General features: G+C 41.5%; 1 protein-coding gene across 1 annotated transcript in view; it reads left to right on the forward strand.

The window, feature by feature from the left end:
* LOC139766666 (kinesin-like protein KIF14) overlaps positions 1-20606 on the forward strand; it is a 282193-nt gene that overhangs the window by 59463 nt on the left and 202124 nt on the right. The window contains exon 9 of the mRNA XM_071695567.1: positions 5671-5778. Coding sequence (XP_071551668.1) covers positions 5671-5778 — 108 coding nt within the window. The remainder of the gene's footprint in view (positions 1-5670; positions 5779-20606) is intronic.

Consider the following 20606-nt stretch of genomic DNA (forward strand, 5'->3'; position numbering starts at 1 on the left):
GCTGTATCCTTCAGTGTTGAATTGTCTGACTCTGTAACTCTGACTTTCTCTAAAATAAGTCTTTTAGCAAACACGCACCACTCCTTTATGCTTGGTACCTTCCAATACCTTTCATTAACTGTTTGCTCCATCTCAAACAGTTCTTATCTTTCTACAGTTTTATTTATTATCCTTTGTGCCTCTACATCAGTCTTCATGCTCTATATCTGTTGATCAAATGCCAGAATTGCTCCCATACCTTCCTGCCCTTTTTTCATCAAGAGATTCTGCATGTAATTTGGTCCTCTCCTCTTGCTGAAGAGCTGCAGATGATTATTATCCCAAATTTATTTGGGTCACTCAAGTTCTGAAAATTATTATCTCAAGATAACTGGTATGGGGTTCCACATATAATGCCTGACATTTCCAGCAGACAAAAACATATGTGTCGTTTCTCTCAGTAGATGGTGTCACAAGCACCTATTTACATTTGCAGACAACAGCATGTTCAGGTATTTCTCAGATAAGCTCCTGGATTATTTTCCCTTTCTTTTCCACTATCCTTTCAAGCCAGTATGCTGAGTGGTGATGAATTTGATAATTATGACTAGAGAGAGAAACCTCTTTTAATGGAGCTTCATATATCAGAGATATAGATAGATAGATAGATTAGATAGATAGAGAGATAGTCGACTCACTTAAATATTTAACCATTTTGATAATTAATTGTGATTAAGCCTGCTGAACTCACTATGGGTCTTGCTGATAGTTTGGCTTATGTATTTAGATAAGTCCATACATATATGGTAATGAAGGGGATGATGAAAATCTTTTGATGGAATCGCTACCTTTTAACATCAGTTGTTCATTAAAGTGACAAATTATAGCATCTAGGGTATTTTTATTTAGTTTAAAGTATGTTGTATCATCTTATAAAAGATTATTAATTTTTGACAAATAATCAACTTAGTCCATAATTACAACTGTGTTAGTCGTTATCTCTCTCAGTTATATGTAGTACGCTATCTATCTTCAAATTGTTAATAGCACTGCTGAATCTTTTTGGACAATTTGGAGCAGCTGGTTTTGACAAACTAGCATACACTACACCTTTACAAATGCTCACTTCATCGTTTGATAATTCACTGTACTTCATAAATTACAAAACAATATTGCAATCCCAACACAGTTAACAGTTGTATAAGTGATGGTATTGATTGAGAGGGGTGAAGGCATGTACAGAACATCAGATTATGGAGGAGCAGTGTGGTTTCAGAAGTGGTACAGGATGTATGGATCATGTGTTTGCTTTTGAAGAATGTGTGAGAAATACATAGAAGAATAGATGGATACGTATTTGGCATTTTTGGATCTGGAGAAAGCATATGATAGGGCTGATAGAGATGCTTTGTGGGAGATCTTAAGAATATATGGTATGGGAAGTAAGATGCTAGAAGCAGTGAAAAGTTTTTATGAAGGATGTAAGGCATTTGTATGGCTTGGAAGAGAGGACAAGAAATGGTTTCTTGTGAAGGTCAGTCTGCAGCAAGGATGTGTGATGTCATCATGTTTGTTTGATTTGTTTATATATTGGGTGGTGAGGAAGGTAAATGCATGAGTCTTGGGGAGAGGAGTGAAATGCTGTCTTTTGGAGGTGAAAGTGCCTGGGAAGTGTCAGTTGTTGTTTGCCGATGATGCAGCACTGATGGCTGATTCGATTGAGAATACAGATAGTAACTGAGTTTGGAAGTGTGTGAAAGGAGAAAGTTGAGATTAAAAGTGAATGAAAGTAAGTTTATTAGGTTTAGCAGGGTTGAGGGTTGAATTAGTTGGGATGTAAGTTTGAATGACTAAGATTGGAGGAAGTGAAGTGTTTTACATATCTGGGAGTGGACTTGGCAGTGAATGGTACCATGGAAGCAGAAGTGAGTTATAGGGTGGGGTGGGGATGAAGGTTCTGGGAGTGATGAAGAATGTGTGGAAGGGGAGAACTTTATCTCGGATGCTATAAATGGGTATGTTTCAAGGAATAGTGGTTAAAACAAAATTATATGGTTGTGAAGCATGGACTATAGATAAGGTTGTGCAGAGAAGGGTGGATGTGTTGGAAATGAAATGTTTGAGGACAATATGTGGTGTGAGGTGGTTGGGCAAGTAAGAAATGAAAGGGTAAGAGAAGTGTATCGCAATAAAAAGAGTGTGGTTGAGAGGGCAGAAGAGGGTGTGTTGAAATGGTTTGGACATATGGAGAGAATGAGTGAAGAAAGGTTGACAAAGAGGATATATTTGTCAGAAGTGGAGGGAACAGTGAGAAACAGGAGACTAAGTTGGAGGTGGAAGGATGGAGCAAAAAAGATTATGAGCGACTGGGGCCTGAACATGTAGGAGGGTGAAAGACATGTATGGAATAGAGTGAATTGAAACGATGTGGTATACTGGGGTCAACGTGCAATGAATGTACTGAACCAGGGCATGTGAAGCATGTGGGGTAAACATTGGAAAGGTGTGTGGGACCTGGATGTGGATAGGGAGCTGTAGTTTTGGTTCATTACATATGACAGCTAGAGAATGAGTGTGAGCAGAAGTGGCCTTTCTTTGTCTGTTTCCTGGCGCTACCTTGCCAATGCAGGGGGCAGCAGTTGAGTGTGGGGGAGGAGAGAAGAATGTATATGCTATCTTTTTTGTTTTCCATGATGCATATTGTGCTGTTTTTTTGTGGGATGGGGTGGCATTGGAAATGGATGAAGGTGAGCAAGTATGAATAAGTACATGTGTATGTATGTATATGTTTGCATGTGTGTATGTATGTTTGTAAATATATGTGTTTGTGAGTGGATGTGTCTTTGTCTGTTTTCTGGTGCTAACTCAGGAAACAACGATCAAAGGTGAAATATATATATCCCTGGTGCTTCCCCACCCCACAGGAAACAGCATCGCCACCCCATGCTTCAGCAAGGCAGCGCCCAGAAAACAGACAATAAAGACCATATTCGTTCACACTCAGTCTCTAGCTGTCATGTGTAATGCACCGAAACCACAGCTCCCTATCTACATCTAGGCTCCTCAGACCTTTCCATAGTTTACCCCAGACATTTCACATGCCCTGGTTCAGTCCATTGGGAGCACATCGATCCAGGTATACATCGTTCCAATTCACTCTATTCCTTGCACGCCTCTCACCCTCCTGTATGTTCAGGCCCCGATCGCTCAAAATCTTTTTCACTCCATCCCTCCAACTCCAATTTAGTCTCCTGCTTCTCCTTGTTCCCCCACCTCTGACACATATATCCTCTTTGTCAATCTTTCCTCACTCATTCTCTCCATATGTCCAAACCACTTCAACACACCCTCTTCTGCTCTCTAAACCACACTGTTTTTATATCCACACATCTCTCTTACCCTTTCATTACTTACTTGATCAAACCACCTCACCACATATTGCCCTCAAACATTTCATTTCCAATACATCCACCCTCCTCTGTACAACCTTATCTATAGCCCATGCCTCACAACAATATAGTATTGTTGGAACTACTATTCCTTCAAACATACCCATTTTTTGCTCTTTGAGATAACATTCTCCTTCCACATATTCTTCATCGCTCCCAGAACCTTCGCCCCTCTCTCACACCGTGACTTGATTCCACTTCCATGGTTCCTTTCGCTGCTAAGTCCACTCCCAGATATCTAAAACACTTCACTTCCCCCAATTTTTCTCCATTCAAACATACATCCTAATTAACTTAGCCCTTAACCCTGAACCATTGATGGAACATTGGCCCCAGTTTACCACATCGTTCCAGTTCGCTCTATTCCCTGCACACCTCTCACCCTCCTGCATGTTCAGGTTCCAATCACTCAAAACAATTTTCATTACATCCTTCTTCCTCCAATTTGGTCTCCCACACATATGTACAGGTATGTGCATTATTTCTTTTCATTTTACTTAATCGCTGTCTCCCACATTAGTGAGGTAGTGCAAGGAAACAGTCAAAAGAATGGCCAAACCCACCCAGATACACATGTATGTACATAAATGCCCTCTTATGCACATATACATACCAATACATTTCAACGTATACATACATATGTGTACACAGACATATACATATATGCACATGTACATATTCATACTTGCTTCCTTCATCCATTCCCGTTGCCACCTCGCCACACATGAAACAGCACCCCCCTTCCCCCGCGCGCCCTTGAGGTAGCATTAGGAAAAGACAACAAAGGCCACATTTGTTCACACTCGGTCTCTAACTGTCATGTGTAATGCACTGAAACCACAGCTCCCTTTTCACATCCAGGACCCACAAAACTTTCCATGGTTTACCCCAGACAATTCACATGCCCTGATTTTAATCCATTAACAGCACATCGACCCCGGTATACCACATCCTTCCAAGTACCTCTATTCCTTGCATGCCTTTCACTCTCCTGTATGTTCAGGCCCCTACCACTCAAAATCTTTTTCACTCCATCCTTTCACCGCCAATTTGGTCTCCCACTTCTTGTTCCCTCCACCTCTGACATATATATCCTCTGTCAATCTTTCTTTACACATTCTCTCCATGTTACCAATCCATTTCAATACACCCTCTTCTGCTCTTTCAACCACACTTTTTATTACTACACGTCTCTCTTACCCTTTCATTACTTACTCGATCAAACCACCTCACACCACGTATTGTCCTCAAACATCTCATTTCCAACACATCCACCTTCCTCCGCACAACCTTAACTATAGCCCATGCCTCGCAACCATATAACTTTGTTGGAACCACTATTCCTTCAAATATACCCATTTTTGCTCTATGAGATAACGTTCTCGCCTTCCACATATTCTTCATTTCTCCCAGAACCTTTGCCCCCTCCCTCACCCTTTGTCTCACTTCTGCATCCATGGTTCCATCTGCTGCTAAATCCACTCCCAGATATCTAAAACGCTTCTTCCTCCAGTGTTTCTCCATTCAAACTTACCTCCCAATTAACTTGTCCCTCAACCCTACTGAACCTCAGAACCTTGCTCTTATTCACATTTACTCTCAGCTTTCTTTTTTCCCATGCCTTACAAAACTCAGTCACCAGCTTCTGCAGTTTCTCATCCAAATCAGCCACCAGCGCTGTATCATCAGCGAACAACAACTGACTCACTTTCCAAGCCCTCTCATCAAGAACAGACTGCATACTTGCCCCTTTCTCCAAAATCTTGCATTTACTTCCCTAATAACCCCATCCCTAAACAAATTAAACAGCCATGGAGACATCACACACCCCTGCTGCAAATCGACATTCACTTGGAACCAGTCACTTTCCTCTCTTCCTACTCATACACATGCCTTACATTCTTGATGAATACTTTTCACTGCTTCTAGCAACTTGCCTCCCACACCATATACTCTTAATACCTTCCACAAAGCATCTTTTATCAACTCTATCATATGCCTTCTCCAGATCCATAAATGCTACAGACAGATCCATTTGTTTTTCTCAGTATTTCTCACATACATTCTTCAAAGCATACACCTGATCCACACATCCTCTACCACTTCTGAAACCACACTGCTCTTCCCCAATATGATGCTCTGTCCAATTTCTGGTGTTAAACTTTTTCTTTATTATTTGCAGATTAGCAGTAATCACATAATTTATGTTTCAATGAATATGTTTCTCTGAATTCCCCAATAGACATGGTTGTTGCTGGGAAATAAAGAGCGGTCAATTGCTGCAACAGGTGTGAATGATAAATCATCTCGATCACATGCTGTCTTCACCATCAGGCTTACCCAGATGCAGGTATGGTAATATTTATACTAAATGTTTTTGATTGGTTAAATGAAGTTATTTCAAGACCCTGCTGGTAGATCATTGTTGGTGGTATTTGACATACAGTCCTGGCAGAAAAGACTGACATGCCCTACTTACAGTGTGATGCAACATGAAAATATGAATAAACAAGATAAAACAGATACTTACTCCCCTTAGTATGATGTCATTCAACCTTAATGCAGTCCTGAAGGTGCTTGGGAACAGATGCTGCAAGACTCTGAAGGTATGTAGGGTCAAGGATGTCCCACGTGTCCTGGATGGTGGTCTGGAACTTAGGAATGCTGTATGTATCCCACCCACATAACTGTGACTTTATAATTGACCATGAGTTCTCAGTAGGGTTAGAGTCAAGTGAATTTCCTGGCCAGTCCTGAATGAGTGTCTTACCACAAAATGCAAACCAATCATGTATTGATTTAGCAGTGTGGCACGATACACCATTTTGCTTAAAAATATCACAACCAGTCTTCTCAAAACAGTCTGGTCATCCATCACACAACAGCTCCAGGTATCGATTCTGATTCACAGTCACATTTTGAGGTAAAACACAAGACTTCCAACACCATTATAGCCAAAAGACCCCAAACCATTAGTAAGCATGGAAATTTTACCATTGCTTGAATGTACTTAGGGTTGTATGGGTCACTACCTGTCTTCCAGTACACATTGCATCGATGGCTGCAAGTAGCGTCATACCACCATACCACTACACTTTCTTCCAGTTTTTTTTCATCCCACTGCAAATATTTCTTTGCAATTGCAAGTCTTTTCTTATTCTGGTGGTCTGTTGGAAGTGTTTTTTTTGCGAGGCATGCACGTCTTGAACTTCAAGTCATCATGAAGCCTCCTATGAATCTTATGTACAGACACTTGACCAAGCAGCTTTGTGTTGCCCTTCTTTAATTGCCATGCTGAAATACATGGATTCTTGTTCACGTGATGTTAGATGATCTTCAAAGTATGTTGGAAAGTGTTACGAGTTCGTCCAGATCATTTCTTCTGAGTAGGAATATCAGTGCCACCACTGTTAACAAAATGCTTCCTCCATCTTTGCATACTTTGTAATGCCAGCCTTGTAGTTTCAGCTATTTCTTTATTACACTTTCCTGCCGTGTTCAAGGCTACAATAGCAGCAATATCCTCTTTAGACAAGTCCTTAGGGCCAGGCATTGCAGCACAAACCCACCACAAAGCTCATGTGGGTAGGATAGAAAACTGGATGTCAAAGGGACAACAGAAAAAAACATACACCCACCACTATAGTTGCAGGCAGACTGACCACCACCTGTTGCTACCCTAGGGGCCCCCCCTCTCCACACCAACACCCATGAGCTACCCCAGTATTTTTCAACCTTTAAGAGTCATGTTTTAGTGTATTATACAAATGGGCAAAAAATAATTTCATAGTCATGTTTTAGGGTATTATACAAACGGGCAAAAAATACTGGTCCGTTTCCTATCATGCCAATTTTTCTGCCAGGACTGTTTGTGATTTTTATATTTAGTGCAAAACTGAAACAAGTAAAGTGGGCTGTAAGGCACATTTGGCATTTCAGTAAGGGCCATGTCTCTAGGCAAGGACATCCCTGGAAAATCTTGAGGTAGTATACAAACTGTTGGCTGCCTAGTTTTATCACAGCTGTTGTGCTCTACACCAGCTGAGGTTGGTACCTGTTTACTCAAGTCAGAAAAAGGCTGAACATCTGGATTGGCTATGTCATGTACCTGCAATGGAGGCTAGACCTTGGTTTTTGAATTTGAAGCTAACAAACTAGGTACCACCAAGGTATCTCAAGTGAAATAAGTTCTGGTAGAAAAAGGACTGTATTGTGATTTCTGTACACTGGTAGGAATTGGCAGAAGGAGTAAGGGACAGGTTTTAACTCAGTGCAGTGAATATTTTGCTGCTCATGGTAAGTGCGCCATCATGTTTTAACCCTTTTGAAAGTCAGTCTTGGTTTAACATAGCATGTTTTTTTCTTTCATTCCAACATGCACTGATTTTAAGGATTTAAAGCACTGTTATTAATTTGCATTTCTTCTCCCTTCATCATTTTGTCTCATATATATCATACTTAATGACTCATTTTTCAGAGCATAATTTATAGTTTTGAAATTAAAAGATACCAATAGAAATATGATTCTCTTACAGTTTTCTCTTTCTCTTTTTCTCTTTGAGAAGTGGTAGAGGATGTGTGGATCAGGTGTTTGCTTTGAAGAATGTATGTGAGAAATACTTAGAAAAGCAAATGGATTTGTATGTAGCACTTATGGATCTGGAGAAGGCATATGATAGAGTTGATAGAGATGCTCTGTGGAAGGTATTAAGAATATATGGTGTGGGAGGAAAGTTGTTAGAAGCAGTGAAAAGTTTTTATCGAGGATGTAAGGCATGTGTACGTGTAGGAAGAGAGGAAAGTGATTGGTTCTCAGTGAATGTAGGTTTGCGGCAGGGGTGTGCGATGTCTCCATGGTTGTTTAATTTGTTTATGGATGGGGTTGTTAGGGAGGTAAATGCAAGAGTTTTGGAAAAAGGGGCAAGTATGAAGTCTGTTGGGGATGAGAGAGCTTGGGAAGTGAGTCAGTTGTTGTTCGCTGATGATACAGCACTAGTGGCTGATTCATGTGAGAAACTGCAGAAGCTGGTGACTGAGTTTGGTAAAGTGTGTGGAAGAAGAAAGTTAAGAGTAAATGTGAATAAGAGCAAGGTTATTAGGTACAGTAGGGTTGAGGGTCAAGTCAATTGGGAGGTGAGTTTGAATGGAGAAAAACTGGAGGAAGTGAAGTGTTTTAGATATCTGGGAGTGGATCTGGCAGCGGATGGAACCATGGAAGCGGAAGTGGATCATAGGGTGGGGGAGGGGGCGAAAATTCTGGGGGCCTTGAAGAATGTGTGGAAGTCGAGAACATTATCTCGGAAAGCAAAAATGGGTATGTTTGAAGGAATAGTGGTTCCAACAATGTTGTATGGTTGCGAGGCGTGGGCTATGGACGTGTGCAGGAGGATGGATGTGCTGGAAATGAGATGTTTGAGGACAATGTGTGGTGTGAGGTGGTTTGATCGAGTAAGTAACGTAAGGGTAAGAGAGATGTGTGGAAATAAAAAGAGCGTGGTTGAGAGAGCAGAAGAGGGTGTTTTGAAATGGTTTGGGCACATGGAGAGAATGAGTGAGGAAAGATTGACCAAGAGGATATGTGAGTCGGAGGTGGAGGGAACGAGAAGAGGGAGACCAAATTGGAGGTGGAAAGATGGAGTGAAAAAGATTTTGTGTGATCGGGGCCTGAACATGCAGGAGGGTGAAAGGAGGGCAAGGAATAGAGTGAATTGGAACGGTGTGGTATACCGGGGTTGACATGCTGTCAGTGGATTCAATCAAGGCATGTGAAGCGTCTGGGGTAAACCATGGAAAGCTGTGTAGGTATGTATATTTGCGTGTGTGGACGTATGTATATACATGTGTATGGGGGGGGTTGGGCCATTTCTTTCGTCTGTTTCCTTGCGCTACCTCGCAAACGCGGGAGACAGCGACAAAGTATAAAAAAAAAAAAAAAAAGTTTTCTCATTGCTCTCCTGTATAAAACTTAAATGCTTTACTTGCAATATAGTTATTTTTGTATCTGTGACTTGGAAGATGGAATGAAAGCTAACTTCATTGATACCTCTATTTTTTTTTTTTTTTTCTATTCCGTAAGTTAGGTCACCAAAATGGCTTTTGATATGGATATACAGCAAACCCACAATTTACTGGACAAACTGGGGTGAGCAGGTGTCTGTTAAATCGAATATAACCTATGGGACATATTTTAATACTTTAAACAGTAATGCAATATACAGTTCACACACTTTCTTGTAAATCATCTATCACTTGATGCCACTTTGAATTGTAAGGATTGCAGAGTTATTTAATAGATAGTCACAATTCTCTGTATACAACCTGACTGCGCTTAAGGCAAACTGAGATCAAAACAAAGTGAATATGCTCCATGCTGCCAAAAACAACATCCCTCCTGTATGTTCAGGCCTGACCGTTCAAAATCTTTTTCACTCCATCCTTCCACCTCCAATTTGGTCTCCCACTTCTCTTCGTTCCCTCCACTTCTGACATTTATATCCTCTTTGTCAATCTTTCCTCACTCATTCTCTCCATGTGACCAAACCATTTCAATACACCCTCTTTTGCTCTCTCAACCACACTCTTTTTATTACCACACATCTCTCTTACCCTTTCATTACTTACTCGATCAAACCACCTCACACCACATATTGTCCTCAAGCATTTCATTTCCAACACATCCACCTTCCTCCGTACAATCCTAACTATAGCCCTTCAAACATACCAGTTTTTGCTCTCAGATAATGTTCTCTCCTTCCACACATTATTCATTGCTCTCAGAACCTTTGCCCCCCTCTCCCACCTTGTGACTCATTTCCACTTCCATGGTTCCATCCACTGCTAAGTCCACTCCCAGATATCTAAAACACTTCACTTCCTCCAGTTTTTCTCCCGTTAAACTTACCTCCCAATTGACTTGTCCCTCAACCCTACTGTACCTAATAACTTTGCTCTTACTCACATTTACTCTCAGCTTTCTTCTTTCACACACTTTACCAAACTCAGTCACCAGCTTCTGCAGTTTCTCACCTGAATCAGCCACCAGTGCTGTATCATTAGTGAACAACAACTGACTCACTTCCCAAGCTCTCTCATCCACAACAGACTGCACACTTGCCCTCTTTCCAAAAGTCGTGCATTCACCTCCCTAACAACCCCATCCATAAACAAATTAAACAACCATGGAGACATCACACACCCCTGCCGCAAACCTACATTCACTTTCCTCTCTTCCTACTCACACACATGCCTTACATCCTCAATAAAAACTTTTCACCGCTTCTAACAACTTGCCCCCACACCATATATTCTTAATGCCTTCCACAGAGCATCTCTATCAACTCTTATCATATGCCTTCTCCAGATCCATAAATGCTACATACAAATCCATTTGCTTTTCTAAGTATTTCTCACATACATTCTTCAAAGCAAACACCTGATCCACACATCCTCTACCACTTCTGAAACCACACTGCTCTTCCCCAATCTGATGCTCTGTACATGCCTTCACCCTCTCAATCAATTTTTTTTTTTTTTTCTTATACTTTGTCGCTGTCTCCCGCGTTTGCGAGGTAGCGCAAGGAAACAGACGAAAGAAATGGCCCAATCCCCCCCCCATACACATGTATATACATACGTCCACACACGCAAATATACATACCTACACAGCTTTCCATGGATTACCCCAGACGCTTCACATGCCTTGATTCAATCCACTGACAGCACGTCAACCCCGGTATACCACATCGCTCCAATTCACTCTATTCCTTGCCCTCCTTTCACCCTCCTGCATGTTCAGGCCCCGATCACACATAATCTTTTTCACTCCATCTTTCCACCTCCAATTTGGTCTCCCTCTTCTCCTCGTTCCCTCCACCTCCGACACATATATCCTCTTGGTCAATCTTTCCTCACTCATTCTCTCCATGTGCCCAAACCATTTCAAAACACCCTCTTCTGCTCTCTCAACCACGCTCTTTTTATTTCCACACATCTCTCTTACCCTTACGTTACTTACTCGATCAAACCACCTCACACCACACATTGTCCTCAAACATCTCATTTCCAGCACATCCATCCTCCTGCGCACAACTCTATCCATAGCCCACGCCTCGCAACCATACAACGTTGTTGGAACCACTATTCCTTCAAACATACCCATTTTTGCTTTCTGAGATAATGTTCTCGACTTCCACACATTCTTCAAGGCTCCCAAAATTTTCGCCCCCTCCCCCACCCTATGATCCACTTCCGCTTCCATGGTTCCATCCGCTGCCAGATCCACTCCCAGATATCTAAAACACTTCACTTCCTCCAGTTTTTCTCCATTCAAACTCACCTCCCAATTGACTTGACCCTCAACCCTACTGTACCTAATAACCTTGCTCTTATTCACATTTACTCAACTTTCTTCTTCCACACACTTTACCAAACTCAGTCACCAGCTTCTGCAGTTTCTCACATGAATCAGCCACCAGCGCTGTATCATCAGCAAACAACAACTGACTCACTTCCCAAGCTCTCTCATCCCCAACAGACTTCATACTTGCCCCTCTTTCCAAAACTCTTGCATTTACCTCCCTAACAACCCCATCCATAAACAAATTAAACAACCATGGAGACATCACACACCCCTGCCGCAAACCTACATTCACTGAGAACCAATCACTTTCCTCTCTTCCTACACGTACACATGCCTTTCATCCTCGATAAAAACTTTTCACTGCTTCTAACAACTTGCCTCCCACACCATATATTCTTAATACCTTCCACAGAGCATCTCTATCAACTCTATCATATGCCTTCTCCAGATCCATAAATGCTACATACAAATCCATTTGCTTTTCTAAGTATTTCTCACATACATTCTTCAAAGCAAACACCTGATCCACACATCCTCTACCACTTCTGAAACCACACTGCTCTTCCCCAATCTGATGCTCTGTACATGCCTTTACCCTCTCAATCAATACCCTCCCATATAATTTACCAGGAATACTCAACAAACTTTTACCTCTGTAATTTGAGCACTCACTCTTATCCCCTTTGCCTTTGTACAATGGCACTATGCACGCATTCCGCCAATCCTCAGGCACCTCACCATGAGTCATACATACATTAAATAACCTTACCAACCAGTCAACAGTACAGTCACCCCCTTTTTTAATAAATTCCACTGCAATACCATCCAAACCTGCTGCCTTGCCGGCTTTCATCTTCCGCAAAGCTTTTACTACCTCTTCTCTGTTTACCAAATCATTTTCCCTAACCCTCTCACTTTGCACACCACCTCTACCAAAACACCCTATATCTGCCACTCGATCGTCAAACACATTCAACAAACCTTCAAAATACTCACTCCATCTCCTTCTCACATCACCACTACTTGTTATCACCTCCCCATTTGCGCCCTTCACTGAAGTTCCCATTTGCTCCCTTGTCTTACGCACTTTATTTACCTCCTTCCAGAACATCTTTTTATTCTCCCTAAAATTTAATGATACTCTCTCACCTCAACTCTCATTTGCCCTCTTTTTCACCTCTTGCACCTTTCTCTTGACCTCCTGTCTCTTTCTTTTATACATCTCCCACTCAATTGCATTTTTTCAATCAATACCCTCCCATATAATTTCCCTGGAATACTCAACAAACGTATGCCTCTGTAATTTGAGCACTTACCTTTATCCCCTTTGCCTTTGTACAATGGCACTTTGCAAGCATTCTGCCAGTCCTCGGGCACCTCACCATGAATCACACATATAACCTTATCAACCAGTCAGCAATACAATCACCCCCTTTTTTGATAAATTCCACTGCAGTACCATCCAAACCTGCTGCCTTGCCGGCTTTTATCTTCCACAAAGCTTTAACTACCTCTTCTCTGTTTACCAAATCATTTTCCTTAACCCTCTCACTTTGCACACCACCTCGACCAAAACACCCTATATCTGTCACTTTGTCATCAAACACATTCAACAAACCTTTGAAATACTCACCCTTTTTCAGTAAATTTGATAATTTCTTTTATATTTTATTGCTGTTTCTTGAGTCAGCGATTTAGCACAAGGAAACAGACAAAGAGTGGCCCATCCACTCATATACACATATATATTCCTGTGAGTCCACAGGGAAAATGAAACATGATGAGTTCCCAAGTGCACTTTCGTATAATAATCACATCATCAGGGGAGACACAAGAGAGAAATAAAAGTCAGTTGATAGACATCGAAGAGACGAAGCTAGGACGCCATTTGGACAATCACATGTTTACCAAATGGTGTACTAGCTTTGTCTCTTGAATGTACATCAACTGACTTTTATTTCTCTTTTGTGTCTCCCCTGATGATGTGATTATTACACAAAAGTGCACTTGGGAACTTCTCGTGTTTCATTTTCCCCATGTACTCGTAGGAATATCTTGATCACGCGCAAAATTGTGATCCTTTCCAACACAGATATATATATATATATATATATATATATATATATATATATATATATATATATATATAAATATTCTTTTCTTTCTTTCTTTCAAACTATTTGCCATTTCCCGCATTAGCAATGTAGTGTTAAGAACAGAGGACTGGGCCTCTGAGGGAATATATATACATTATATTATTTATTTTTTTTATTATACTTTGTCGCTGTCTCTCGCGTTTGCGAGGTAGCGCAAGGAAACAGACGGAAGAAATGGCCCAACCCCGCCCCATACACATATATATACATACGTCCACACACGCAAATATACATACCTACACAGCTTTCCATGGTTTACCCCAGACACTTCACATGCCTTGATTCAATCCACTGACAGCACGTCAACCCCGGTATACCACATCGATCCAATTCACTCTATTCCTTGCCCTCCTTTCACCCTCCTGCATGTTCAGGCCACGATCACACAAAATCTTTTTCACTCCATCTTTCCACCTCCAATTTGGTCTCCCTCTTCTCCTCGTTCCCTCCACCTCCGACACATATATCCTCTTGGTCAATCTTTCCTCACTCATTCTCTCCATGTGTCCAAACCACTTCAAAACACCCTCTTCTGCTCTCTCAACCACGCTCTTTTTATTTCCACACATCTCTCTTACCCTTACGTTACTCACTCGATCAAACCACCTCACACCACACATTGTCCTCAAACATCTCATTTCCAGCACCTCCATCCTCCTGCGCACAACTCTATCCATAGCCCACGCCTCGCAACCATACAACATTGTTGGAAACACTATTCCTTCAAACATACCCATTTTTGCTTTCCGAGATAATGTTCTCGACTTCCACACATTCTTCAAGGCCCCCAGAATTTTCGCCCCCTCCCCCACCCTATGATCCACTTCCGCTTCCATGGTTCCATCCACTGCCAGATCCACTCCCAGATATCTAAAACACTTTACTTCCTCCAGTTTTTCTCCATTCAAACTCACCTCCCAATTGACTTGACCCTCAACCCTACTGTACCTAATAACCTTGCTCTTATTCACATTTACTCTTAACTTTCTTCTTCCACACACTTTACCAAACTCAGTCACCAGCTTCTGCAGTTTCTCACATGAATCAGCCACCAGCGCTGTATCATCAGCGAACAACAACTGACTCACTTCCCAAGCTCTCTCATCCCCAACAGACTTCATACTTGCCCCTCTTTCCAAAACTCTTGCATTTACCTCCCTAACAACCCCATCCATAAACAAATTAAACAACCATGGAGACATCACACACCCCTGCCGCAAACCTACATTCACTGAGAACCAATCACTTTCCTCTCTTCCTACACGTACACATGCCTTTCATCCTCGATAAAAACTTTTCACTGCTTCTAACAACTTTCCTCCCACACCATATATTCTTAATACCTTCCACAGAGCATCTCTATCAACTCTATCATATGCCTTCTCCAGATCCATAGATGCTACATACAAATCCATTTGCCTTTCTAAGTATTTCTCACATACATTCTTCAAAGCAAACACCTGATCCACACATCCTCTACCACTTCTGAAACCACACTGCTCTTCCCCAATCTGATGCTCTGTACATGCCTTCACCCTCTCAATCAATACCCTCCCATATAATTTACCAGGAATACTCAACAGACTTATACCTCTGTAATTTGAGCACTCACTCTTATCCCCTTTGCCTTTGTACAATGGCACTATGCACGCTTTCCGCCAATCCTCAGGCACCTCACCATGAGTCATACATACATTAAATAACCTTACCAACCAGTCAACAATACAGTCACCCCCTTTTTTAATAAATTCCACTGCAATACCATCCAAACCTGCTGCCTTGCCGGCTTTCATCTTCCGCAAAGCTTTCACTACCTCTTCTCTGTTTACCAAATCATTTTCCCTAACCCTCTCACTTTGCACACCACCTCGACCAAAACACCCTATATCTGCCACTCGATCGTCAAACACATTCAACAAACCTTCAAAATACTCACTCCATCTCCTTCTCACATCACCACTACTTGTTATCACCTCCCCACTTGCGCCCTTCACCGAAGTTCCCATTTGCTCCCTTGTCTTACGCACTTTATTTACCTCCTTCCAGAACATCTTTTTATTCTCCCTAAAATTTAATGATACTCTCTCACCCCAACTCTCATTTGCCCTTTTTTTCACCTCTTGCACCTTTCTCTTGACCTCCTGTCTCTTTCTTTTATACATCTCCCACTCAATTGCATTTTTTCCCTGCAAAAATTGTCCAAATGCCTCTCTCTTCTCTTTCACTAATACTCTTACTTCTTCATCCCACCACTCACTACCCTTTCTTATCAACCCACCTCCCACTCTTCTCATGCCACAAGCATCTTTTGCGCAATCCATCACTGATTCCCTAAATACATCCCATTCCTCCCCCACTCCCCTTACTTCCATTGTTCTCACCTTTTTCCATTCTGTACTCAGTCTCTCCTGGTACTTCCTCACACAGGTCTCCTTCTCAAGCTCACTTACTCTCACCACCCTCTTCACCCCAACATTCACTCTTCTTTTCTGAAAACCCATACAAATCTTCACCTTAGCCTCCACAAGATAATGATCAGACATCCCTCCAGTTGCACCTCTCAGCACATTAACATCCAAAAGTCTCTCTTTCGCACGCCTGTCAATTAACACGTAATCCAATAACGCTCTCTGGCCATCTCTCCTACTTACATAAGTATACTTATGTATATCTCGCTTTTTAAACCAGGTATTCCCAATCATCAGTCCTTTTTCAGCACATAAATCTACAAGCTCTTCACCATTTCCATTTACAACACTGAACACCCCATGTATACCAATTATTCCCTCAACTGCCACATTACTCACCTTTGCATTCAAATCACCCATCACTATGACCCGGTCGCATGCATCAAAACCACTAACACACTCATTCAGCTGCTCCCAAAACACTTGCCTCTCTTGATCTTTCTTCTCATGCCCAGGTGCATATGCACCAATAATCACCCACCTCTCTCCATCAACTTTCAGTTTTACCCATATTAATCGAGAATTTACTTTCTTACACTCTATCACATACTCCCACAACTCCTGTTTCAGGAGTATTGCTACTCCTTCCCTTGCTCTTGTCCTCTCACTAACCCCTGACTTTACTCCCCAGACATTCCCAAACCACTCTTCCCTTTTACCCTTGAGCTTCATTTCACTCAGAGCCAAAACATCCAGGTTCCTTTCCTCAAACATACTACCTGTCTCTCCTTTTTTCACATCTTGGTTACATCCATACACATTCAGGCACCCCTGGGGATAGGGGAGAAAGAATACTTCCCACGTGTTCCCTGCGTGTCGTAGAAGGCGACTAAAAGGGGAGGTAGCAGGGGGGGCTGGAAATCCTCCCCTCTCATTTTTTTTTTTTTTTTTCCCCAAAAGAAGGAACAGAGAAGGGGGCCAGGTGAGGATATTCCCTCAAAGGCCCAGTCCTCTGTTCTTAACGCTACTTTGCTAACGTGGGAAATGGCGAATAGTTGGAAAAAAAAAGAAAATATATATATATATATATCTTTCTTTTCTTTCATACTATTCGCCATATCCCGCATTAGCAAGGTAGCGTTAAGAACAGAGGACTGGGCCTCTGAGGGAATATCCTCACCTGGCCTCGTTCTCTGTTCCTTCTTTTGGAAAATCAAAAAAAAATGAGAGGGGAGGAATTCCAGCCCCCCGCTCCCTCCCCTTTTAGTCGCCTTCTACGACACGCAGGGAATACGTGGGAAGTATTCTTTCTCCCCTATCCCCAGGGATAATATATATATATATATATATATATATATATATATATATATATATATATATATATATATATATATATATATATATATATATATATATATATATATATATATATATATATATATATATATATATATATATATATCCAGAGGAAGGAGAGTGAAATTGAAATACATTTCGCTGATAAAGAAAGGGTTATAAGGGATTATAAGGATCAGTGATAAAATTAGAATTAGTAAAACATAAGAAAAAGGAAAAGACCTAGATAAGAAAAAACTAAATCTCAAGAAAGTGGAGTGCAACGAAAAAAAAAGACTATTGCTAATAAAAAAAAGGATTATGAGAGATTATAAGGATATATATATATATATATATATATATATTTATATTTATATTTATTTATTATACTTTGTCGCTGTCTCCCCATATATATATATATATATATATATATATATATATATATATATATTTTTTTTTTTTTATACTTTGTCGCTGTCTCCCGCGTTTGCGAGGTAGCGCAAGGAAACAGACGAAAGAAATGGCCCAACCTCCCCCCCCATACACATGTACATACACACGTCCACACACGCAAATATACATACCTACACAGCTTTCCATGGTTTACCCCAGACGCTTCACATGCCTTGATTCAATCCACTGACAGCACGTCAACCCCTGTATACCACATCGCTCCAATTCACTCTATTCCTTGCCCTCCTTTCACCCTCCTGCATGTTCAGGCCCCGATCACACAAAATCTTTTTCACTCCATCTTTCCACCTCCAATTTGGTCTCCCTCTTCTCCTCGTTCCCTCCACCTCCGACACATATATCCTCTTGGTCAATCTTTCCTCACTCATTCTCTCCATGTGCCCAAACCATTTCAAAACACCCTCTTCTGCTCTCTCAACCACGCTCTTTTTATTTCCACACATCTCTCTTACCCTTACGTTACTTACTCGATCAAACCACCTCACACCACACATTGTCCTCAAACATCTCATTTCCAGCACATCCATCCTCCTGCGCACAACTCTATCCATAGCCCACGCCTCGCAACCATACAACGTTGTTGGAACCACTATTCCTTCAAAAATACCCACTTTTGCTTTCCGAGATAATGTTCTCGACTTCCACACATTCTTCAAGGCTCCCAAAATTTTCGCCCCCTCCCCCACCCTATATATATATATATATATATATATATATAGGCATTTGGACGATTTTTGCAGGGAAAAAATGCAATTGAGTGGGAGATGTATAAAAGAAAGAGACAGGAGGTCAAGAGAAAGGTGTAAGAGGTGAAAAAGAGGGCAAATGATAGTTGGGGTGAGAGAGTATCATTAAATTTTAGGGAGGATAAAAAGATGTTCTGGAAGGAGGTAAATAAAGTGCGTAAGACAAGGGAGCAAATGGGAACTTCAGTGAAGGGCGCAAATGGGGAGGTGATAACAAGTAGTGGTGATGTGAGGAGGAGATGGAGTGAGTATTTTGATGGTTTGTTGAATGTGTTTGATGATAGAGTGGCAGATATAGGGTGTTTTGGTCGAGGTGGTATGCAAAGTGAGAGGGTTAGGGAAAATGATTTGGTAAACAGAGAAGAGGTAGTAAAAGCTTTGCGTAAGATGGAAGCCGGCAAGGCAGCAGGTTTGGATGGTATTGCAGTGGAATTTATTAAGAAAGGGGGTGACTGTATTATTGACTGGTTGTTAAGGTTATTTAATGTATGTATGACTCATGGTGAGGTGCCTGAGGATTGGCGGAATGCGTGCATAGTGCCATTGTACAAAGGCAAAGGGGATAAGAGTGAGTGCTCAAATTACAGAGGTATAAGTTTGTTGAGTATTCCTGGTAAATTATATGGGAGGGTATTGATTGAGAGGGTGAAGGCATGTACAGAGCATCAGATTGGGGAAGAGCAGTGTGGTTTCAGAAGTGGTAGAGGATGTGTGGATCAGGTGTTTGCTTTGAAGAATGTATGTGAGAAATACTTAGAAAAGCAAATGGATTTGTATGTAGCATTTATGGATCTGAAGAAGGCATATGATAGAGTTGATAGAGATGCTCTGTGGAAGGCATTAAGAATATATGGTGTGGGAGGCAAGTTGTTAGAAGCAGTGAAAAGTTTTTATCGAGGATGTAAGGCATGTGTACGTGTAGGAAGAGAGGAAAGTGATTGGTTCTCAGTGAATGTAGGTTTGCGGCAGGGGTGTGTGATGTCTCCATGGTTGTTTAATTTGTTTATGGATGGGGTTGTTAGGGAGGTGAATGCAAGAGTTTTGGAAAGAGGGGCAAGTATGAAGTCTGTTGTGGATGAGAGAGCTTGGGAAGTGAGTCAGTTGTTGTTCGCTGATGATACAGCGCTGGTGGCTGATTCATGTGAGAAACTGTAGAAGCTGGTGACGGAGTTTGGTAAAGTGTGTGGAAGAAGAAAGTTAAGAGTAAATGTGAATAAGAGCAAGGTTATTAGGTACAGTAGGGTTGAGGGTCAAGTCAATTGGGAGGTGAGTTTGAATGGAGAAAAACTGGAGGAAGTAAAGTGTTTTAGATATCTGGGAGTGGATCTGGCAGCGGATGGAACCATGGAAGCGGAAGTGGATCATAGGGTGGGGGAGGGGGCGAAAATCCTGGGAGCCTTGAAGAATGTGTGGAAGTCGAGAACATTATCTCGGAAAGCAAAAATGGGTATGTTTGAAGGAATAGTGGTTCCAACAATGTTGTATGGTTGCGAGGCGTGGGCTATGGATAGAGTTGTGCGCAGGAGGATGGATGTGCTGGAAATGAGATGTCTGAGGACAATGTGTGGTGTGAGGTGGTTTGATCGAGTAAGTAACGTAAGGGTAAGAGAGATGTGTGGAAATAAAAAGAGCGTGGTTGAGAGAGCAGAAGAGGGTGTTTTGAAATGGTTTGGGCACATGGAGAGAATGAGTGAGGAAAG

The sequence above is a fragment of the Panulirus ornatus genome, chromosome 4, assembly GCF_036320965.1.
Source record: "Panulirus ornatus isolate Po-2019 chromosome 4, ASM3632096v1, whole genome shotgun sequence".
Taxonomy (NCBI): domain Eukaryota; kingdom Metazoa; phylum Arthropoda; class Malacostraca; order Decapoda; family Palinuridae; genus Panulirus; species Panulirus ornatus.